At 37.9% G+C, this 23,733-nt stretch overlaps 6 protein-coding genes and 1 long non-coding RNA gene across 10 annotated transcripts; 4 read left to right on the top strand and 3 right to left on the bottom strand.

The window, feature by feature from the left end:
• Positions 1-92: 92 nt before the first annotated feature.
• On the bottom strand, positions 93-1,023 carry LOC122756886. The gene is made up of 2 exons (XR_006356749.1): positions 695-1,023; positions 93-634 (listed from the first exon to the last, which is right to left on the bottom strand). It is a non-coding gene; the product is annotated as an uncharacterized LOC122756886 (long non-coding RNA).
• A 6,003-nt stretch (positions 1,024-7,026) lies between these two features.
• LOC6572341 (putative carbonic anhydrase 3) lies at positions 7,027-8,307 on the top strand. The gene is made up of 5 exons (XM_001998443.4): positions 7,027-7,152; positions 7,212-7,366; positions 7,429-7,519; positions 7,577-7,996; positions 8,068-8,307. The coding sequence occupies exons 1-5, from the start codon at positions 7,053-7,055 to the stop codon at positions 8,253-8,255; spliced, it is 954 nt and encodes a 317-aa protein (XP_001998479.2). The 5' UTR covers positions 7,027-7,052; the 3' UTR covers positions 8,256-8,307.
• Positions 8,308-10,493: 2,186 nt separating this feature from the next.
• Positions 10,494-13,780, top strand: LOC122756901. The gene is made up of 2 exons (XM_044007733.1): positions 10,494-11,334; positions 12,420-13,780. The coding sequence occupies exons 1-2, from the start codon at positions 10,520-10,522 to the stop codon at positions 13,003-13,005; spliced, it is 1,401 nt and encodes a 466-aa protein (XP_043863668.1). The 5' UTR covers positions 10,494-10,519; the 3' UTR covers positions 13,006-13,780.
• Positions 13,781-16,291: 2,511 nt separating this feature from the next.
• On the top strand, positions 16,292-17,461 carry LOC6572340 (carbonic anhydrase 2). 2 transcript variants are annotated; one of them, XM_001998442.4, is made up of 5 exons: positions 16,292-16,506; positions 16,560-16,913; positions 16,982-17,132; positions 17,185-17,264; positions 17,321-17,461. In XM_001998442.4, exons 1-5 carry the CDS (start codon positions 16,387-16,389, stop codon positions 17,450-17,452), a joined length of 837 nt encoding a protein of 278 aa, XP_001998478.1. In that variant the 5' UTR covers positions 16,292-16,386; the 3' UTR covers positions 17,453-17,461. The 2 variants fall into 2 exon arrangements, with proteins under 2 accessions (XP_001998478.1, XP_015021843.1); XM_015166357.3 differs by having other exon boundaries at positions 16,292-16,913.
• A 28-nt stretch (positions 17,462-17,489) lies between these two features.
• LOC6572339 (histone deacetylase 11) lies at positions 17,490-19,254 on the top strand. Its single transcript, XM_001998441.4, has 3 exons — positions 17,490-17,616; positions 17,707-17,965; positions 18,049-19,254. Exons 2-3 carry the CDS (start codon positions 17,837-17,839, stop codon positions 18,889-18,891), a joined length of 972 nt encoding a protein of 323 aa, XP_001998477.1. The 5' UTR covers positions 17,490-17,616; positions 17,707-17,836; the 3' UTR covers positions 18,892-19,254.
• Positions 19,055-22,364, bottom strand: LOC6572338 (nicastrin). Of its 3 annotated transcripts, none has more exons than XR_006356722.1 (7): positions 22,130-22,364; positions 21,938-22,033; positions 21,178-21,870; positions 20,306-21,119; positions 20,038-20,249; positions 19,653-19,977; positions 19,055-19,587 (listed from the first exon to the last, which is right to left on the bottom strand). XR_006356722.1 is itself a non-coding variant. In XM_044007619.1 (7 exons), the coding sequence occupies exons 1-7, from the start codon at positions 22,191-22,193 to the stop codon at positions 19,401-19,403; spliced, it is 2,115 nt and encodes a 704-aa protein (XP_043863554.1). In that variant the 5' UTR covers positions 22,194-22,364; the 3' UTR covers positions 19,055-19,400. The 3 variants fall into 3 exon arrangements, 2 of the variants coding, with proteins under 2 accessions (XP_043863554.1, XP_015021842.1); XM_044007619.1 differs by having other exon boundaries at positions 19,055-19,425; positions 19,767-19,977; XM_015166356.3 differs by having other exon boundaries at positions 19,767-19,977.
• Positions 22,365-22,570: 206 nt separating this feature from the next.
• LOC6572337 (60S ribosome subunit biogenesis protein NIP7 homolog) lies at positions 22,571-23,574 on the bottom strand. The gene is made up of 2 exons (XM_001998439.4): positions 23,435-23,574; positions 22,571-23,379 (listed from the first exon to the last, which is right to left on the bottom strand). Exons 1-2 carry the CDS (start codon positions 23,488-23,490, stop codon positions 22,893-22,895), a joined length of 543 nt encoding a protein of 180 aa, XP_001998475.1. The 5' UTR covers positions 23,491-23,574; the 3' UTR covers positions 22,571-22,892.
• Positions 23,575-23,733: the final 159 nt, after the last annotated feature.

The raw sequence follows: 23,733 nt of genomic DNA on the forward strand, positions 1-23,733 counted from the left end.
TGAAACAAGTAACAAAGCTCTAATCGAGACTGCTCGACTAGTACATCAAATGGCTGAAAATATCGAGAGTATCATCGAAAAAAGCTCCATCATTCAATTCAATTCAATATTTATTTCCAAATTATCACATGTTGCTTAAAGCTAGCTTATTTTTCTTTACACATTCAAAATTGCTGGAAGCTCATATAAAAAAGAATGAATTTTGTAAACATTTGTACTTAATAACCTAAATAAAATTCACGATATTTTGCCTTAATTCATGAAAATAATAGTGGCAAGTCGCTTGCAACCATTTCGTTTTCAGTTTTCTATCTAAGAATGCCTTTCTAGAAGACGAGGTTTCATATAAATCCGTGCGCTCTATAAATTTTTCAATTGTCTCCGATTTGTGTTTAACAATTTTGAGAGGATGGGCACGCTTTAAATGCTCTTGCATATTTGAGGTGTTCCCGCTCGTTTCATATTGCTGCCCACAAAGCAGGCATTTCGCAAACTTTTTCTTAGCATTTTTTTCAAAAAACTTCCATACCTGAGATTACTTCGCGTTTATTCGGCGGCGCAATATTTTCGACATCTACCGCAACAGCAAATGAAGATTCCTCATTGGTGTCGGCAGGCAAAGAAGCACTTTTATCTAAAATCCAAAACAATTAGAAAAAAAAAACGTGTTTGCTATAAATTGTATAAGTCTTACCAGATGGGATCAAACATTTTTCCAGTTTCCTTGGAGGAACCGCCAACAATGAAATAATTTGGATACCTATGTACTATGTATATATATATTTATATCTTCGGGAAAGGGGAAATTTAAGCACACAATCTAAACTTTTTATTTTTTATTTCGAACAAATATTTCTCTCTTTTGATAATTCTTTTTTCAAAAAATATGTTACTGAGTACTAGCCGACGGCAATTCAACCGGCCTGCACAAATTCTTTTCGTGTTCTTTTGTTTTGTGTTTCGTAATTTTGTTCTCACTTGTACAACTATATTTATTTGGTATGCATTTTGTTATTAAGTTGTGTTTTTATACCCTGAACCCATTGAAAATGGGAAATCAGGGTATAATGGTTTTGTGAAAAGTATGTAACAGGCAGAAGGAATCATCGCAGACCCCATAAAGTATATATATTCTTGATCAGGACGACGAGCTGAGTCGATATAGCCCTGTCCGTCTGTCCGTCCGTCCGTCCGTATGAGCAAAAGGATCTCAGAAGATATAAGAGCTAGAGAGCTGAAATTTGGCATGCATACTCGTATATACCATAGGCAGTACGAGTTTGCTTTATTTTTTCGATAACTCATCCGATAACTTTTTTATCGAGAATAATCGAAAAATCGACATGGTTTTTTCAGCCTAATTTGAACACTTTTAAACCTGGAGACTTCAAATTTGCGTTGTATATAGAGTTAATGGATACATTAATTTTTGTTTTTCATGACTTTATGATCGATGCAGCCGGAAACAGACTGAATTGAGCCATGTCCCTTTTTATATGGCTACATTCCAGGGTTCGAGTCTCTCTCTTTCTCTCTTTAGGGTTTAGGCGAAAGCTTTATTGCTAAAGCTTAGCTTTCCGAACTTGAGCTTGACATTGCAGTGCAGGCAACAAAGTTGTCACAAATGGTATGCGCTGCAATTACTCATCCTATACACGTATGCTATGGCCATTACTAGCAGTAATATGGTCGTTAAATTTCAAGTCACAGTCGCACTGCACTTTGGCAGCTGCAATGATTAAGTTCAAATGCGTCTATTGCAAATGAGACATAGTTTACGGCGAAAGGGGGTAATTTAAAAGTCGTTAGGGCCGGTTTCAGCCTTATCGCACCCATCCCCGACATATGCATATCAGTCTACGCATATAAGACTAGGACTTCATTTATTAAAATATTTTGACATGTCAAGGTATATTTGAGCAGCATTTTAACAACTGCAATAAGAGATAGAATGTAGTCAAATTTAAATGAGTCTCTTGCAAATGAAAATGAAATTTTTGCCAATGCTAATATAAATTAAATTTAATATATTGTGTGATTCCTAACCCCTCCAAAAAAATATATATTTTAATAAAAAACAAGTAAGAACGTTGCAGTCGGGCGTTACCGACTGCGGAATACTCATTCGCATCCCATCAACAATTTAGTAGTTAAGTTTCGCTCTAATACTGTAGAATATACAGGTTTTTCCGATTTGCCATGCCCCAACTGGGCGTAGACACCTCATTTTTGGTCAGTTTTTAGAAAGAGATAACGGTACCCTAACTGCAAAGTTTGAATGCTTACCCTCAAAAAATGTGAAAATTACAGGGTATTTTTCGATATGCCACGCCCCTAAAGAGGCGTAAAAATTATTTTTGGGGAATCGATAGAGGAGGCTACCAGTAACTCAACTATCCAAATTTGAAGCTTCTAGCTATTATACTTTAGGAGATATAAACTTTTGCGGTTTGCCACGCCCCCTGTGGGCGGACATATATCCGATAAAACTTTTTGGTCTTGGGTGATCAGTCCGAGTATATATACAAAATTTGAGGTCTCTGCCATCAATAGTGTCCAAAATATAGGAGAATTTAAAAAATCACTATATCTTCAGGTCCGATTTGCGACGCCCCTAATGGGCGTAGACTTATAATTTATCTTCAGACTTTATAGAATCATACCATTAGCTGACGTGCAAAATTTCAGCATTCTAGGTTTACAACTTTAGGAGATACAGTTTTATCCGATTTGCCACGCCCCCAATGGGCGTAGATATATCCGCCATAGCTCGTGATCTTGGGTGGTCAACGCGGACCTACATACCAAATTTCAGCTTTCTAGCTCTTCAACAAACATGATTTCTGGTATATCGGAAAATGCATTTTCCGATTTGCCACGCCCCTAGTGGGCGGATCGGGAAAATTTTAACACTTTATAAATCGGAGATATACACGAGTATGTGTTCCAAATTTCAAGTCTCTAGCTTCAATAGCGCCGAAATAGATTGCGTTCATACGGACAGACGGACAGACGGACAGACGGACGGACGGACAGACGGACAGACGGACGGACAGCAAGACGGACATTGCACAAAACCAATATACTGATTCACTTTCGTGAATGAGTATAAAAAAAAAACATGCTGTTCAATAAATTTTTTAACTATGATCAAATGATTAAAAATTAATAATAAAATATACAAATAAATAATGATAATATGAAATTAAAATGAATCGTCTAATGATTCATACACTGGTAATAAAGTCGACTTATCTCTTTTGGGAAGCTCTCTTTGACCTGTTATAAATAGATCTGATCTTAAGAGTAGTGTGTTCATAACATCTGTGTTTGTTAAAGTACGAGAGATCTTGCGACTGTGCTGATTGTTATCTAATTGGCCTATCTACCGGGTCGATGACAGTCAAGGGTTTTTCCAAATGATTTTATTGCTCATTTGAGAAGAAGCACATATGACTTTACAAACAAGCTTTGGTCGTCCAATACATCCAATACATTTGAAAATTGTTTTTTGTACTTATTATGGCCAGTATTTGCATCGAAACCCCATTTCCCAATTAAAGTCGTTACCAACTGTATTTTCAGGAATCGTTTCAATTAACTCTGATTGAAGCTTTGCAACCCGACTTCTGCAGACGACTTGTCAACAATAATATTTTCCGGATCTCAGTTCCTTTGACGTTCAAATATAATTTATATATAAATACGATATTTTCTTTTTAATGAAGCTTTGCTGTTTCTCCATTTTTATTTTCATTAAGAGGAAAAGAGAGCTTCATTGGATTCTGCCTGTAAATTTTTTTTTTTTTTTTTTGTTCACTGCGTATAAATGCGACAATCTGTCTTTTTGCATATTTTATTGCGTGCTTCTGAAGTGTTTTCGCCTAAGGATCCTTGTGGAACAAAACTCTTATTTTTTACTTATTTATCTGGTAAGTGAACTAACATATTATGAATTGTTGGTGACATCGGATACCATGGATAGCTTCGCTATATATAATGAAAAAGTTGCTTCCCAAAATGAGCTCAACTTTTCCGAATTTATGTAGTAGTTAGACGAAATGACAACTAAAATAAAGTGAAATCTGTTTAATAAATCTTTGCTATAGTTGGTAATAGATGCTAGTAGCTTAGTATTGGCAAAAGCTCTCCGTTTTACCATCATTGCTATTTCCGCTTCCATTTTGCATCGGCATGCTTATTCAAAGACCCATTTCATTCCAAAACTTTTCTTGGATATATTTTATTCCGTGTGCTCATTTCAATCTTATCATCACCTTTTATATGCCCTTTTTATACTCTGAACCCATTTTCAATGGGAAATCAGGGTAAAATTGTTTTGTTGAAATGGATGTAACAGGCAGAAGGAGGCGTAGCAGACCCCACAAAGTATGTATATTCTTGATCAGGGCGACGAGCTGTGTGCATGTGCGAATAATTATTGAAATATCAATTGCTCAATTGCAGTCTCGACAAGAGCTTTCTTAATTGCTTTAATTCTGCTATATTTTGGACACTATTAATGCTCTGACCACCCAAGACCAAAAATCTTCGACGGATATATGTCCGCCCACAGGGGGCGTGGCAAACTGCAAAAGTGTATGTCTCCTAAAGTATAATAGCTAGAAGCTTCAAATTTGGATAGTTGAGCTGCTAGTAATCTCCTCTATCGATGACCCAAAAATAATTTTTATGCCTCTTTAGGGGCGTGGCATATCGAAAAACACCCTGTAATTTTCATGTCTTTTGAGCATTCAATTTTTGCAGTTAGGGTACCGTTAGCTCGTTCTAAAAACTGAACAAAAATGAGGTGTCTACGCCCAGTAGGGGCATGGCAAATCGGGGGAAAACGCATTTTCTGCAGGTGCTAATTTGCTGATGAGATGTGAATGAGTACTCCGTAGTCGGTAACGCCCGACTGCAACGCTCTTACTTGTTTTAAAGTCGCTTTTCATCACTTGCCTGATTTTTGCCATTCTACGCCAGCAGCGTCGCCCACTGTGCGTCGTCAGTGTCAATGGACAACTTCGTCGTCAAAACGCATTCGGATGATGCGTTGAAAGTATGGACATTCATAGCACAAGCGACGAAAGTGCGCGCTTGTTTACGTTTTACTAAACGTTTTATCTAGAAAATAGCTGTTTTTTTGCAGACAAAAACAATACAAATTTCGTGCTTTTTGACATTGACGCATTCGTTTACAAATTGTATAGTTTTTTCAATATATACGGTTAGCAAGAATGAACTTAAAGAGTTTTGCGACTTAGTGACATTGAATTTAAAGAGATGTTGAACCACAGCAAAATCAGGGGGCTTAGCTTAAGACCAGCTGTTGAAAGAATCCTACAGTTATTTCCGGCTCTAAAAGCCTATTTTATTGCTTTCTCGAAACCTCCAGCCAAAATTATAGAATTTTTTGAACACGACTTGGGCGAAACCTACCTTTGGTTCATGCATTCATTAATGCCAGTTTTTCAAAAAGGAATGCAGCAAATGGAGCGAAAAACTATCTCAATAGCGGATATAAAACTGTAATTGACGAAATTACACAGATATTAGAAACTTGGCAAGAATGGAACTTTTTGCTGTTAAGTGTCCGATCGATTATAAAATCCTTAGTCATCGGGAATGATACTGTTGGACATCAAAGCCGCATTTGACTCAGTTTGGCACGACGACCTAATCCACAAAATGTTACATTTTAATTTTCATCCTGCAACTATAAAGATTGTTCAAAATTAATTATCTAGAAAACAGATCCTACGGAGATACTTGATCCACAGCAGTCAATATTTCGGCAGGCTGCCCCCAAGGCTCATGTCTATCGCCTATTCTATATAATATATATACCTCTGATCTCCCAACATTACCCCAGTGCACCACCTCGGTTTTTGCGGATGATACGGCAATTCTTTGTGGAGAAATTCGTTCCGCTGACATAGCTAGAAACCTCAAATCAGCATATAACTCTTTAGATTAATATGTACCGACAACTGACATCAGATTGGGCTCAGAATATATAAAGTGGGAACCAAATGTCAGGTACTGGGTATTACACTGGACAAAAGACTTATTTTTAAGGTCCACATAACCAATACAATCAAAAAAACTTAAACATATAGTATGTACGTTATACCCGTTTATAAATAGAAAGTCGAGACTAAATATAGAAAACAAAATGTTTTTGTTTAGGTCAATATTCCAAGCAGTAACGTTCTACGGTGCGCCAGTGTGGTCAGATATAGCCAAATGTCACATAAACCAGCTGCAAATCATGCAAAATAAAGTCCTGAAGCTTATCTTTAATCTTCCATGGCATCATTCCACGATTGAACTACATTGTCGAGCCAATACTTAACTAGTAAATATTAGACTATCGCGACTATCGCAAAAATTTATAACCAAGTGTCAGGAATCATCATATTCACATATAAACGACCTGGCATAGACTTGTAGTTTTTAGTGTTTAGTGTTTAATTTAGGTTGTAGTAAATTTTCATGGGGTTTTCTATTTCTTTGTTTTTTCCCAAAATAATAATGTTATCGCATATCCATATGTCATGTATGTAAATAAATAACTTAGCAGAAAAGGACTATGTATTAGCCTAAACTCTTCAAACATTGTAAAATACCACTCACAACATCATGTAGTTATAACAAAGAGTAAAATAAATTGAAATTGAAAATTGAAATATTAAATTTTAAACAAACATACGAGCTTACGAATAGGCACAGCTAAGGGCTGTTAACATGCCCACGAAAACTAAAATACCGCTTTGCTGGCAATATGTCTGCGAGGTAACGCTTGCTACAAGACTGCGATTTGCATTTTAGGTGATGCAATTGCTGATTATTACCAGCCCACAAACTAGCAAGGTTAAACGCGCAAAATGAGAGCTGATTGCCTATATCGTCAGATGATAGACCTCCGCCTCATAGTCTATCGAGCTACTTTCTTATCTGTAATGAGGCTTGAGGCGGACTTCACAGCTATAAATAGTTTTAGCCAAACGCAGAATGGGTGCAGTCTGGTTAGAATTAGCCAGCTTCTAATGAATATCAGTAAGACCAAAAAAATGGTTTATTCAAGCCGTTGGGGTTCGGGACTCCAGTTTCTATTGCTAGCAGTCCTTGGCTTTGCCTGTTCGCAAGGTGAGGTAAATGTTTTTTCATTGCTTGAAGTTGATGTATATTATTTCCCTTCCAATAAGCTCGCCTATCTGAGGAGTACCTCAATGACATAAGAGCAGAAGAAGCAGCCGAGCAGGCAAGTGGCAGCTACAACTATGACCAACAAGGCATGGATTGGGAAGGAACCTGTCAAGATGGCTTGCAGCAATCGCCAATTGCATTGAGCAGCAGTCAGGTAGCTAGCTATCAGCCCTTTAACACCTTTTGAGACTTATATCCTCCCTCACCTCTTGCCAGGCCATTGTAACCAGCTCACGGCGTATAGCTTTTTACAACTATGACGAGCCTCTGCAGTCACCGTTGGTAATGACAAATAATGGACACACAGGTGGGCGGTTGGTTCAAGTATTGAGTGACTTTTAAAGAACAATTTTATTTACCTCAGCGAATATTGTATTGCCTCCTACTCGTAACGGACAGCGTCCTTATATCAATGGAGGATTACTGCCAGGCACCTTCGAAGCAGAAAGTGCACACTTTCATTGGGGCTCCTCCAGCAGCAAGGGCTCTGAGCATACTATCAACGATAACCGCTACGATGTTGAAATACATATTGTCCATAAGAATCTACGATATTCTGATAAAACGGTTGCCGAGGCCAGCGAGTACTGGGATGGCCTAGCTGTTCTAGGAGTCATGCTCAAGGCTGTAAACAGAGTGCTCTCGCCGCACTTAGGGCTAATTGGGATCTCTAATCAATTGCCTCAGATTGTTCAATACGGATCAAGTACCAACTTGACTGGCCGCTACTCTGTACAGCAACTACTGGCCAACGTTAACACGAACCATTTTTACTCATACAATGGTAAGTATTGTAGGAATATGTATGTACATGCTCAAAAGATTATCCTATGTTGACTTTCCTCTACCCTGTAGGATCATTGACCACACCCGACTGCGCAGAATCCGTCACTTGGACTGTCTTTGGAGAGGCTGCCAATCTACCTAGACGACACATCATGAAATTTTGGGACTTACAAGATTCTCGCGAGCAACCTTTAGAAAACAACTACCGCGCTATTCAAGATATTAATGATCGACCTGTCTACTACATCCCTAAATAATTGAAAAAAAAAAATTAATAACCAACACAATAAAATTTACTGAACATATGAAGAGTTTCAATACTATGAAATGAATTCATTGCCGAATGCCATCTCACTCTCACTCTACAACACCCGGAGATACGATTAGCAACTTCTTGATCACATTTACATAGAGGTCCAAGTAGCTTTACTTGCACCGCATCCAGTTTTCAGGCTTAGAGTAATGCAGATATCTGATATCTACCTGAAATTCATAAGTATGATTTTCCATACTATTTTTATAAAATTCTCAGCCGACACCCTGTACTTGACATGGTACTTGATACTCTTCAACTTAATTGGCGAAATTACATTCGGAACATTAATTAACGTAATTTAATATTCTTTTATTAAACAGAACGCTAGGCACTCATTTCATCCAAATCCACTTGTGCATTCACTTAGCTGTGATACTCTTGATCCTTCCATATAAAATCTAAAAAGAGCCCAATATGAACACCCATCAGACCGCATTCTTCCCTTGCAAATAAATAGATTAAAGGGCTCTGCTTTGTGTAAACTGCTTCCTCTTCAATCCGTTGAAAACAAAATATTGGAATATGTTATGCAACTGTCAAAAATAAAAAGAAGCAGAAGATATTTACCAACCAAACATATGGTATTTTGAAAATTTATGTTTTCTGCACGACCAGGAATCGTCCACCGATGCAACAAATTGCAAAAATCAACTATTGTGTTAAATGGATTTTGAAGGCTAGCGTATGTAGAATAAAAAACAAAAAACAATTTGTTTATAAATTTATTTATTTTTTTAATAATTAATTTAATAATTGTTTTATCTCTATCGCTATCACCACTTCATGCATATATACGATTTTTTGAATATTTCATTCATTAGTCCAACAGACTTGATGTTCAATTGGGAAGTTGTCGGAGGACGCTGCTGAGTCGAGAATAAAGGGCAATAAAGAACATAAAGAAATTTGGTCTAAATCATAAAAGAAATATTTCTCGAGTAGCAACAAATAAATCAATTCACTCAATCACTTTCTTCTTTCTTCGGACCCTTTCAAAAAGGGACAACGAAAGTTATCCCATAAAAATAACTGTTTTTAATAAAAATATTTTGCATCTTTTAGAATTATATATTAAATAATAAGGTAACCTATGTGAAAAAATTAAAAGCAAAATTCATTATTCATTCACAAATTATTCATGCATGCCGCTGTCCAACACTGTTTGTCAAAGGCGGACGTACAAAATTTTCTATGTGAAAAAATAATAAAAATCATAATTTTTTTATTATAAACTAAAATTATTCATCACCAGTTAAAAAATAGATCGCCTTATCAGTTTTTCTTGCATAGTACCGATAAAACGAGAATCATAAACGACGACGGCTAGACGGCTCCACTATCCCTGAAAGCGTAACAGCAAAGTACCTCGGCCTCATTCTCGACAGAAGACTCACATGGAAGCCCCACCTGCTATCAAAAAGAAAGCAGCTGGACGAGAGACTGAAAAAACACATTTGGCTACTAGGCAAAAAATCGAAGCTAAAAATAAGGCTAAAGCTTCTCATATACAAGGTCATTATAAAACCCCTATGGACATTTGGAATCTCGATCTGGGGCACCACTAACGCCACCAATTGTGATCTCATTCAACGCTTCCAAAACAAAGCCCTGCGACTGATCTCTGACGCCAACATCTACACCACTAACGTGGAACTACACGAAGTGCTTGGTGTCCCTTTTGTGAAGGACGAAGTGGCCAGACTGTCAACCAACTACCTGTCACGTCTGGACAGGCACATCAACCCTCTAGCGATCAATCTACTAGACAATAGCGCCACAACCAGAAGACTGAGAAGACACCATCCGCTAGACCTCCCGCACATTGCGGACCAGTAATTCATAGTTCCTCGTTCCCCACACACATACGTATTGTAATACCGCTACTTTTAGCCCCCGCCAATGTTCACTTTTTGTAACCCCCTTTTAAAGCTTGCCAAACAATTTACTGATTGTCCAAAAGGATAGATTGTAAATAAACAAATGGAGAAAAAAAAACTAATAAATTACATTGTTCAGCAGCACGTCTTTGGGATTACTCGATGCTGGATGTATTCAGTCGAATGGCAAAAACGAGGCCTACCGCATGCTCACATTCTAATTTGGTTAGTAGACAGAATTCGGCCAGATCAAATAGATGACATCATATGTGCGGAAATTCCTGCTCCTGAAACCGATCCAGACCTACATGATGTTGTAATCACGAATATGATTCATGGACCATGTGGCGATATCAACCGCCAATCACCGTGCATGGTCGACGGCAGGTGTTCCAAACGGTATCCGCGAAAATTCACGGCAGAGACCATTACAGGCAACGATGGTTATCCGTTGTATCGGCGTCGATCGCCCGATGATAATGGTAGAACTATCACAACTAAAGTGAAAGGAAACGATTTCATAGTTGACAACAGTTGGATTGTTCCATATTCGCCACTTCTTTCCAAAACATTTAAGGCACATTCTAATGTTGAGTATTGCAATTCGGTCAAATCTATAAAATACATTTGCAAATATGTCACGAAAGGGAGCGACATGGCGGTTTTTGGTATCCAAACATCCAATATCAACGATGAAATCACGCGCTATCAAGTTGGTAGATATGTGAACTGCAGTGAAGCTATTTGGCGTATATTTTCATTCCCTATTCACGAACGTTATCCCACTGTTGTACATTTAGGGGTGCATCTAGAAAACGGTCAGAGAGTATATTTCACAGCGTCGAATGCTGCTCAACGTGCCCAAACACCTCCAGCGACAACACTGACCAGTTTCTTTGCGATTTGTCAACATGATCCATTCGCACGAACGTTGCTTTACTCGGAAATGCCACGTTATTACACTTGGAACGCTACATCGAAGAAATTTCAACGTCGGAAGCAAGGCGATGCTGTTCCTGGTCATCCAGATATGCGTTCTGCTGATGCTCTTGGTCGTATTTACACAGTGCATCCAAAGAATGATGACTGTTTCTATTTGCGGTTGTTGCTGGTACATGTTCGAGGGCCAACATCATTTGAATCACTACGAACTGTTAATGGATGCAAAATATTAATTTGAGCGACGTACGAGCATTGGCAAGCCTTCTAGCTCCTTTTGAAGATTGCTCAAGGAAACTCGAGGGTAGCAACTACCCAACGCTGCATCTTGTTATTACACATATAAAAAATTTAACAAATATATTAACCCTTAGTGATAACGATGTGGAGATCGTAAAAAAATGCAAGGTTGCTCTTAAAAAATATTTAGATGAAATAGTTTTTGGCAATTTAAAAAAGTTTCATAAGATAGCCCTATTTTTATTTCCACCCAAAAATAAATTATCGCAATTTACTGAAGTGGTGAAGAAAGAAACTCTCAAAGAACTTGAATCCATTATGATAGAAACTCACCTAAAAACCCAAGCTGAAGAAATAGATATCATCAATCCACCCAACTTAGCAATAGATCCAATTTTCGCCGATTATATCCAACCCATAGAAAACCTAAATATTCATTCCGTCTTGAAAACAGAAATTAGCGCATATGAAAATGTAAATTTGCCTTATAGCCCAGAATTTAATGTTTTGCAATGGTGGAAAAATAACCAACAACAATTTCCACTCCTTTATAAAATTGCATGCAAGCTATTAGCAGTTCCAGCTAGCAGTGCGGCTTCCGAAAGAGCATTTTCGGTTGCTAAAAACCTAATTAATAATAAAAGGTGTAAGATAGCTACCACAGATGACAGTGTAAATAAAATAATGTTTCTGCACTCAAATATAGATATTTTATATAATGACACGTTTTTTGAAATAAATTTGTAATAATTAAAAGTATATTGACTATCTTTTTCTTGCATATGAAATTCTGATTTTTGTAATAACAACTCACTGTACAGTAAGTTATCTGAACACCAAAATAGTGTACAGTTAAAGCAGTGTACAATATTTTTTAGTGTACTCACTTCGTACTGTACAGTATAAAATTGAGTGAGTACAGCATCTGTTAACATACAATGTTGTACAAATTAATGTTGAACTCATTTTGTAATGTACAGTAAAAAAGTGTGCTCATTTTTTTAATGAATGATTCAATAGCCCTTTTGGATACATCCATGCAGATGTTTACTACGAACTGTTAATGGTATAGTGTGCCCCACATTTCGTGCAGCGTGTCAAGAGCTGAATTTGCTTGAAAACGATACTCATTGGGAGACGACAATCGCTGAAGCTATTATTTTTGCATCTTCAAGTCAGATACGCACATTATTTGCAATCATCATTTCAACATGCTTCCCATCGAAACCACGTGAACTGTGGAACAAATACAAAGATAAAATGTCAGAAGACATTTTATATCGAAGTCGTATCAACTCAAGAAATCCCGATCTTGAGGCGAACCAGGAGATGCATAACCAGGCCTTGCTTTTGATCGAAGATATGTGTTACCTCATATGCGGCAGTTTGTTAGATAGGTTAGGAATGCCAGCGCCAGATCGCGGAATGAATAACGCATTTAATAGAGAATTAGAACGTGAACGTGAATATGATCCACATGAACTAATGCAATCAGTTCAAACGAATGTACCACTGTTGAATCCTAAGCAGAGGGAAATCTATGATACACTGATTAATGCAATTGATGATGGAAATGGTGGCTTATTTTTTTGGATGCCCCCGGTGGAACTGGGAAGACATTTCTCATGTCATTGATTTTGGCAACTGTACGTGCGAGATCCGAAATTGCGGTAGCAATTGCTTCTTCTGGAATAACGGCCACATTGTTAGACGGATGCCGTACGGCTCACTCAGTGTTAAAATTGCCATTAAATCTTCAAGCTACTGAACAACCGACATGTAACATTTCAAAACACTCCGCAATGGCCAAAGTTTTAGTAGCATCAAAAATTATCATATGGGACGAATGCACTATGGCGCACAAACGCGCATTGGAAGCACTAGACCGAACATTAAAAGATCTGCGTAATGACTCGAGATGTTTTGGTGGTTCAATGATTTTATTATCTGGCGATTTCCGACAAACACTACCGGTAATTCCAAGATCTACTGCTGCCGACGAAATAAACGCTTGCCTCAAAGCATCAAATCTGTGGCGATATGTAACCAAACTTAAACTGTCTGTAAATATGAGAGTTGCATTGTTGAACGATCTATCTGCTGATGATTTCTCGAAGCAATTGCTGAATATCGGTAATGGCCGTATTCCTGTTGACGAATCGAGTGGCTTGATTTCATTTCCTAAAAATTTTTGCATTTTCGTCTCATCAAAAGATGAACTTATCAACAAAGTATTTCCGAATATCATTGCTTTCCACAAAAATACTAAATGGTTAAGTGAGCGAGCAATTTTGGCGGCTAAAAATAAATATGTGGATGACCTTAATTTTATAATTCAAAATAAAATCGTTGGTACTCTGTATTCATTCAAATCTATCGACTGTGTAACAAACGAAGAAGAAGCCACTAATTATCCAACTGAATTTTTGAACTCCTAGGATGTGCCTGGTTTACCACCGCACAATTTACAACTGAAGGTTGGCTCGGTAGTTATCATGCTTAGAAATTTAAACCAACCAAAACTGTGCAATGGAACGCGTTTGGTAATAAGAAAACTGATGAGCAATGTGATTCACGCGTCGATACTCAAAGGAAAATTTAAAGATGAGGAAGTTCTTATTCCTAGGATTCCGATGATCTCAACAGATATGCCCTTTGAATTTAAACGAATTCAATTCCCGCTTCACCTTGCCTTCGCCATGACGATCAACAAGTCACAGGGCCAATCTTTGACTATTTGTGGCCTCAATCTAGAAAATGCGTGTTTTTCTCATGGTCAATTGTACGTGGCATGCTCACGTGTTGGCAAACCATCCGCATTATTTGTTCTTGCACCTGACCAAAAAATGAAGAATGTCGTTTACCACAAGGTGCTTGAATGAAAATCCGATTAATAAATTAATCAGAGTGTATCCCAACCTGAACAACATAGCTTTCAACAATTTTTTACCTAGAAATAATATAGAGGGCAATGCAACGTTTGCCGGGCCAGCTAGTTTGAAATAAATAAACATTTATATTCTTGTTGCTTCTAAAAGGAGTTCATAAAAAATAAATTAAGCGCATTCAAAAAAAACCATTTGATTAATCGATTTTTCCATTTTTCCGCGATTAATTGCAATTAATCTTTAAAGCACCTAAAATAAATCATTTGATTAAATAATCGAACAATGATTTTTATTTTGCCATCACTAGTTCAGGGTACAAAAATATTTCAAAAGTTAAGTATTCAACTTTAATAAAATATTCTCTTTCAGCTTTTTAAATTTTCGTTGGAGCCATCGATATAGTCGATAGTTTTTTCTATCGACGGGAAAATTATCGAGTGGAGCTACCATCGATGGATTTGCAGCTCTAATGTGTATTTTAAAAATTGTATTTCGTTATTTCCTAGCTAGTTTACTAGCCCACCAACCAGACTGAACGCGTAAAATGATGATAGACCCCTCCCCATGGCTTTTCATCATCACAGCTTTGATGTTCTACTAACATCGCAATACTGATAGTACTCGTGATAAGCTGTAACCATTTGAGAATTATAAGGTCTCAGATTTTGCAAAAGATTGCAAAGGCGCGTAGGACCAGTGCTGCCAACTTTTGTTGAGCAAAAAAAGCTGTTTTTCGTCAGGTTTTACCGGACGCTTAAAATATAAAAATAAAATGAGTAAGCATATCAATATTAATTTTATTGCGTAGATATGTTTTTACAGTATTGACCTGACTAAAACTCCTTATTACTTGCGCGTTCGACCATGGCAAGCAAAGCAATGCCATTGCAAAAGTGGTCAAGTCCCTACATTTTGTATTTCCCCGAATACTTATAGGCACACCTCTCACCCTAAACTATGTAGAGTCTTAAGAATTTCCCCACTGAATTGGGTGAATATTCTTATATTGGTGTTCAATACTTTCAATGTGCTCTGAAGAAAATAACTCTAGTATTGGAACATATGCAAGAAAACGAATCAACATTTTTCATTATTCAAAAATTTGCCGGCAACCTATTAATTAAAACATATTTAGTTAACACATAAATCTTTGTACTACATGCTATTAAATGAATTGTATACATTCTTTTTAATTGCTTCATAACCTCTGTTAGAGAATTTTTACTTTTTATTTATATAGAATTATTATTATTGCTCACAATAAGTTATATTGAATAAAATATAAATAATTTTTTAGTTTAGTTAGTTCCACTCTATTATCGATTGGTTTATTCATAGAGAATTGACCTAAAAAACTATCTATGTAGTTTTAATTCAACTGCAATGACAAACAACCGGTAACCTAAATGCAAATTTTGAATTCTTACGCTCAAAAAATGTGAAAATTACAAGGTATTTTTTGATATGCCACGCCCCTAAAAAGACGTAAAAATTATTTTTTGGGGCATCGATAGAGGAGGCTACCAGTAACTCAACTATAAATTTAAAGCTTCTAGCTATTATACTTTAGGAGATATAAACTTTTGCGGTTTGCCACGCCCCCTGTGGGCGTACATATATCCGACAAAGCTTTTTGGTCTTGGGTGATCAGCCCGAGTATATATACAAAATTTGAGGTCTCTGCCATCAATAGTGTCCAAAATATAGCAGAATATAAAAATTACTATATCTTCAGGTCCGATTTGCCGCCCCTAATAGGCGTAGGCTTATAATTTTATCTTCAGACTTTATAGAATCATAGCATTAGCTGACGTGCAAAATTTCAGCGCTCTAGCTGTAAAACTCTTGAAGATACAGTTTTATCCGATTTGCCACGCCCCCAATGGGCGGAGATATATCCGCCATAGTTCGTGATCTTGGGTGGTCGATGCGGATCTACATTCCAAATTTCAGCATTCTAGCTTTTTAACTAACATGATTTCTGGTATATCGGAAAATGCATTTTCCATTACATTTCCCATTTTAAATATAATCAGGATATAATTAATGTCAAAATTGAAGTCTTACAGTTTAGAATTTTATTAGTTTTTTTTTTCAAATTGCCATAGAACCATTTTTAGATTTTCAAATGAATTATGTATTGAGAAACTATGCAAAACTAAGCCATTTCAACTATGATAAAAATGGAAAAGACTGGAAAGTGGAGGCCGGCAAACAACAGTCGCCTATTTCATTGGCTAAAGAAAAAGTAAATGGATCAACTTTTTGTGATAACTTAGTAAATGCACACGTATTTATTAGGCTGTTAGATCCAGTGCCCCAAGGTTAACCTTTGTCAATTATGACAAGACATTTGGCAGCCCCTTGAAGCTCACCAATAATGGGCATACCATAACTATGGTGATACCGCCCGGAGCCGATGGTAGTCAACCAGCTCTGTGCGGATGCATGCTGGAGAGTATATATAAAGCTGTGCAGTTGCACTTCCATTGGGGCTCACCACATAGCGAAGGATCGGAGCATCAAATTGAGTTTTCTCGCTACGATGCTGAGATGCATATTGTTCATCAAAATTGTGCGTACGGAACTAAAAAGGAAGCCCTCTGTGCTCCTGATGGCTATGTAGTATTGGGGCTCATGTTGAAGATAGCGGCTGTAAGTAATATTTTATTATTATTAATTATTATTAATATTATTATATATATGATGTTTTTGATGTATAGGAACCTGTAATTAATCCTAAAGCTTTGAATAAAGTCTGCATGGAGGCAAGTCAAGTCAAAAAATATGATATGTCCTCAACCTTTAAAGGAGAGTTTTCATTAAGGGATATTTTAGCTGGTATGGAAAGGCAAGAGTTTTTTACATACCAAGGTATGTATGCTTTCAACGCCAAAAAGTATGCAATAATGGTGTTTTCCCATAGGCTCGCTTACCACACCACCATGTTCTGAAGTTGTCAACTGGTTTGTTTTCCCCAAACCTATTGAAATTTCCAAGCGATATGTAAGCGAAAAAAAAAGTAAATTCAATTACATCAGTATTTAGTTACCACACTACAGCTGAAACACCTGTGGAACCTGTCAGATGATCGCGGCAGGCCTCTGCTTAACAATTTTCGAGAGTTACAGGACCTACACGAGCGTAACGTATATTATAGAAACCAAATGTGGCCTAAGAATACTAACATTTGAATACTGTAATGATTCGTTAAATTCAAATCATTGATTGCGCAGACAAATATCGATTCAACAAAGTATCGGAAATGCATTGAGCTGGGATGACAGTCAAGCTTTTGTGATAAACAACTGGTGAACTATCGATAGCCAAATTACAAAACGAAAATAGCGGCACTGATGTAAGTCCAAGCATATACATTTATTATATTATTAGCAAATATAAGATAATATATGTATGTAAGTCTAAAGCATAAATGTATATCAACTAGCTTCAAATAAAATATTGCGTAATAATGTCGTGTCACTCAACTATAAAATCGCAATCTTGAAAATGGCAGAACTTAATAAAGTCAGTCCGGAATTTGTTAAATAGAAAACTAAAGACAATTACAAACAAAAATGAAACGTGAGGCTCCGGAGGCACGTGATAAGTTGCCTATAGTGTACTCCAAAAAATATGCTGTGCGCTTTGGTGGGCTTGAAAAGTTACATCCTTTTGATGCAGCTAAGGGAAAGCATATACAACAGGTAAGCTCATATTTATGTATGCATGTATGTATTTGTATATGTGTGCATAATTTAAAAAGCTATTAAGTACATTTTATTTTCAGTTACTCTGTGCGGAACTGTCGTTGGAATGCGGCGATTTCTACAATCCCCTTGAGATTACCAAGGAGGAACTATTGCGAGTCCACACTCCAAAGTATTTGAGGTCCCTCAAATGGAGCGCCAAGGTGGCTACCATTGCGGAGGTTCCGGTTCTCATATTTGTGCCCAATGTGGGAGTGCAAAGTGGATATCTGCGACCAATGCGCTACCAAACAGCTGGCTCCATCCTGGCTGGCAAACTGGCCCTGGAATATGGTTGGGCGATCAACTTAGGCGGCGGCTTCCATCATTGCTGCTCGTCCAAGGGTGGTGGCTTTTGTCCCTATGCAGATATTACTCTGTTGCTTGTCCGTTTGTTTGATTTGGAGCCGTTGAGAGTGCGAAACGCAATGATTGTAGACTTGGATGCGCACCAGGGCAATGGGCATGAGCGGGACTTTAAGGACACTGAGACGGTATACATACTTGATATGTACAATGCCTATATCTATCCAAAGGATAACGAGGCCAAGCTGAGCATTCGTTGTGCTGTTGAATTGAAGCATCTCACCGAAGATGCCCACTACCTAAAGCAACTGAACCGGTGTCTGATGCGAGCACTTGCTGAATTTAAGCCAGATATTGTTGTTTATAATGCCGGCACCGATATTCTCAAAGGCGATCCTCTAGGCAATTTAGCGATTACTCCAGACGGAGTTATAGAGCGCGACCGCTTGGTCTTTAGTACATTTCGAGCACTGAATATACCCATTGTTATGTTGCTTAGCGGCGGATACATGAAATCATCCAAGAATGTTATTGCAGATTCGATAGTCAATTTGAAGAGACAGGGATGGCTAAAATAATCAACACTATTTTATGGAAATTTATACAAATGCTGGACACTGTTAGAACGATCACCCACTGGGGATAAACAATGAGCTGTGAGAGACAAGATACTTTTACGAAAATGTCTATTATATTCATAGACTTAATATTTGATATACTTATATGATAAAAACTCAAGTATTCCATTTGAATTAGGTGCTGACTACTATAGTGGTCAGACCAATTAGCTCAATATAATTGTTTATTGCTATTTATTCTTATATAAAGCAAACGACGACACTTAATTGCTTATGTTATAAATACACACTAGTAGCTTATTACGTGTTTTGTAGTACAAAAATGTATATAAATAAATATGTTTTTCGAATACTTAAAGTAAACAATTAGAATATCAATAGTCTATTAGTAAGAGGTTTTGTCTTGGGTATTACTTCATCGTTATAGTTTATTATTATGAAGTAATTGGTGTTTTTTTTAGATTTGTCTTTTATAAGTTAACAAGTGGAGCTTCCCGAATATCCTGCTCCTAACAAGCAGTTGGCATTGGCAGTCTAGAATTGCAATTCAAATAAGGTTATTTATACATTTCTATAGAGCCACTAATTATATTGAATTGAGAATTGCATGCACAGATGAAAGTTCAGTTATGAATGCGTTCAGGTTGCTTTTGCTGCAGGGCCAACTTCAATAACATCAATCATCAATTAAATAATCTAAAAGTAACATAAAATAGTTGAAAAATTAAAAAAGTAATTAATTGAATTGATAAACAACATACAAAAAAGAGTTTGCTAAATGAGATATGAGCCAATCCACTTAGCCGCTAAGGCTACTGAGATGTGTCAGATGTGTAATGAGAGGCGTAACGAGATAACTATGCTGATAAACTTACGCCGCATTGCTAGCAGGCAAATCCTCAAAGAGCACTTCCCACCGCGAACTGATAATATATATCAAACAGAACGAAATTATAAACACCACAATGCCAATGCTTAAAATTGTGACTTCATGCACATGGGACGGACGTAAGAAGATTCGGGCGCTGAATTGCGACCAAGTTGACTCAGTCCACGTTGAATATTGCCCTGAACGCCAATCGTAGTCTGCAATAGAAAGGCATCGGTGTTAGGGACTGGCAGTCTCTAAAAAAGCACACCCCTTACCTTCAATGAGAAATGCAGGACTTAATGCATGTGTATAGTTCTGCGTTGTACAACGACACTCTCCAGTGCCATTCAGACTAGCAAAATAGAACAGTGGCAGTTGAGTGCAATTCTCCTTTGGCACACTCGGCTCTTGGTGCGACAGCAGATAGCCGAATAGACGATACGTCCAACCCGATGATTCCTGAGAGCCACCCAGCACACTTATGTATCTGGATAAGTTTGTGTTTAGTATTGAACAATGTGAAGTGTAGGCATGAAAACTCACCGCATTGGCGGCAACGGCACACCTGCTGGACTGTTCGGGTATGAGGAAGCTTTGAAAAGTGGACAGTCCGAGGACATCAGAAAGCAGTAGAAGAATTCATCTGCCAACAGTGGATTGGCCACTTGATTTCCTTGGTACTGTTTACCCGTTAAAGTCTCGTAAAGCGCCATTGCCACAATGGAGGACACGTTGCGCACCTTCATTTGCAAAGAGCTCCAGCTGATGTTTTTGGCATCGTTCACATCAGCCAGCTTTGTGTAATCTTGGCTGGTGTTGGCATAGACATAATCGACATTATCAATATCATCATATATGGAGTGATAGTATCTATTGTTAGGCGCAGCGTTTAAAATCAAGGCCGGGAACTTTTGGTCGCGCCGCAAAAACGATTGCGCTGATGTGGGTGGTATGTTATAGCCCACGTTTGATTCGATGTTCACATTAAAACCATATCGGGATGATTTAGCATATTGGTTAAGCTTTTGCAGCAGTTGCTGAGCGGGCGGCGTCGAGGTAAGTGTATGCAGCTTTATGTTGCCTATATCGTCGAGGGTGCCAATGTCTAGCATAAACTCGATGTTCTCAAACGAAATGGGCGTTGTGCGTGTGGAGCGGGAAGGAAAGGCCAAGGTTTCCATATCGTAAACGAGTCGCTGCGAGCCAATGTAGTCATAGGACTCGCCATTGAATGCCAGAAACAGCACATTACGTTTTGGATCAGGCTGCGAGTTCGCAGAAGGCAATAGTTTGTGGAGCATATGCGCCACCTGGGTAAGAATGGCCAGACTCTGCAGCGAATCCATGGCGCCCAACCCTGAAAGTGGGACTGTCAGTAACAAGAACAGAGAACAAGGGACGCTTGCTGCACTTACCCAGTCCATCGAACATGCTTGTAGTGTCCAGGCGGCATGATACTATAATAAACTTTTCTGTAGCATCAACATCGAAGCTTTCAGTTGGTGTACGCGGGTACAATGTTGCATACACATTCCGGCCCTCCAAGGGATCGCAATATTTACTACCTCCAAGGTTGTTTATGAAATTCGTCCGCCGCATGCACACTTCAGAGTTAACAGCTGCTGACATAAAGGACTTGATTTCCACAGCGCATAAGCTACGTAATGAATGCGATTCGTAGTCAAAGTTGTTAAATTTGTTGAAGCACTCCTCCAGCTTGTCGATTTCCTCAGGATCGGCTATATAGTAAATGGGAAACGGAAAGTCCTCGTGCAGAAGACCAGTGCCCCAGCGATTCCAGGTATTGGCTACATTGCTTGCATCACAGGTGACTGTCTCTGTGCTGTTGTTTAATTTGAGTCCACTGTACTGATTGGGACAGTTGAGTTCATGCGAAAACTGCGTCATTCTTTTTGATCTGTTTATTAGCAGCACAACAGATATTGTTTTAGGGCCAGCATTCTTGAGGCGTAACAGGTTTGTCCTCGTAAACAAATGAGGTGGTATCAGTGGAGCATACGGCGGAGAGGGGGGACTGTTGAGCAAAAATTCCAAATCTGCATCAGTGTTTATCAGGTGCAATACGCCCACGGATCCTGAAAATGTCGCTGCAATGGCAAAGATATAGATATGAGAGATTTTTCTTTCACCCACCTTCCCCGACACAATACTTACATGAGCATCCTGTCTGATGGGTGCCGTTCAAGCGTCGGAAACAACTGGCGCCCAGAATCGGCTCATACATTTTCTCACGCGTCCGCTCACCCAGAACTGTGAATAATAAAAGAAAAAATAAGACAGCGGCTTAGGTGAGTCAGCACCCAGACTTTGTTTGTGCATGGGGTGTCTTAATTGCAGATTTCATACCACCGGCAGTACTTTGAAGCCATAATAGCAGCCATATTGCAGCTGTTTTCATCTGCTGTGCCATTAATGGGACCTTTGCAGCCTATGAGCCAATTAACCGGCGGTGTTATTGGTGATACACAAATGACAACCAGAAATCTAACATATGTATATACATATGTATATGCCAATGTCTGAACTGATACGCGTTACTTATCCCAACTGTTGGTTTCCCGAAATCAGAGTTGCACAGTAAATTAATGGCATTCCTTGAATAAATTTATATATGACATGCAAATATCGATACACTGCAACTCGAAAAACATAGTCAAGTTTTAATCGATTCCTACTCTCATTTGCTACATTTTCTTTAATCGAAGTCTTGACAAGTTAAATTGCCCATTATCGTGATGGAAGCTATCGGTGACAAGTATTTTTAAATATCGAATCAAAAATTCTGAATATTGTACAAATTGACATTTTAATTGCTGTTCTACGATTATACATAAGCCCAATGCCAGGTAAATACGTTTATGAAATTATTTTTCATTCGTTGTTTTAAAAAGAACTGTCTAATTGTAAATTTATAACTTATTTCTTTATATTGACAGTCGTTATTTCTTATTAAAGTTTTATATTTGCGAACAAACGAATTTTAGTTTGTAATTATTTTTTATATTATACAGGATGCGATTTATAACGATTTCTTAGTGGACTTACTTTTCGCTTAATTATACAATAAGTAAAAGTTTACTATCTTACTAACATCATATTTCCATTAAAATTAAAAAAGTGTATCCTCAGCGCGTATATATTCGCCAATATCAGACTGATGAAAGCAAACAGTCGTCAGCGGATCGGCAGTTTTACATTCAGTAGTGGATCGGGCAAGAACACCAAATCCTAGAGCCAAGTCATTCATAGAAAACACAACCACACCCTGGTACTGTCCAGCGTTCTCCGTTATTCTGCCCAAGCCAGATTTTGGTATGTGATTGCCATAAAGAAACTGTTGCTCAAAGGAAGGTTTGACCCAAACCTTGTACTGTGCATAGGGAGCCAAATAATAAAGCGCCGTAATATGGAACTTTAGTTTATTTGTCTTCGAAAACTTTCCAAAGCAGGTGCCCACGCACACAAGTTGCTTGTAGCCGAAACACTCGCTTAGCTTTAATATGCGCTCAGAGACATAATAAACACGATCTTTGTGCTCGCGGAAGCAATAAGTTCCATCCGGCCTATCTATGAGTTGTTGCACGTTTGTTCCAATGCTGAAAACGAATGGAAGTTTATAACCAACTATTGACTTGCATCTAACCTACTTACTATTTAGCAAGCTTCTCAAAGAGAATCTTTGTACGTTCATCTGTTAATCGCTTCATTTCGTTTATTATTTATTATGGGCAAAAGCAAATAACGCGGCACAATACAAGAAATGTGTTTTGGCGAGAATGTGCTAAAAAATACCTAAGCACGTTTTATATTTAGTGCTGTGTAACGGCGAAATTTTACGCTTAGAGCGCTGGTATCACTGGTATATCGATATCTATGTATATATCGACTATCGGCAAATATTTTATCTCATGAAAAAAAAAACTAAATATACATATATGCATTCATACATG

Source organism: Drosophila mojavensis, unplaced genomic scaffold (assembly GCF_018153725.1).
Source record: "Drosophila mojavensis isolate 15081-1352.22 unplaced genomic scaffold, ASM1815372v1 contig_19, whole genome shotgun sequence".
In the NCBI taxonomy this organism is placed as follows: Eukaryota; Metazoa; Arthropoda; class Insecta; order Diptera; family Drosophilidae; genus Drosophila; species Drosophila mojavensis.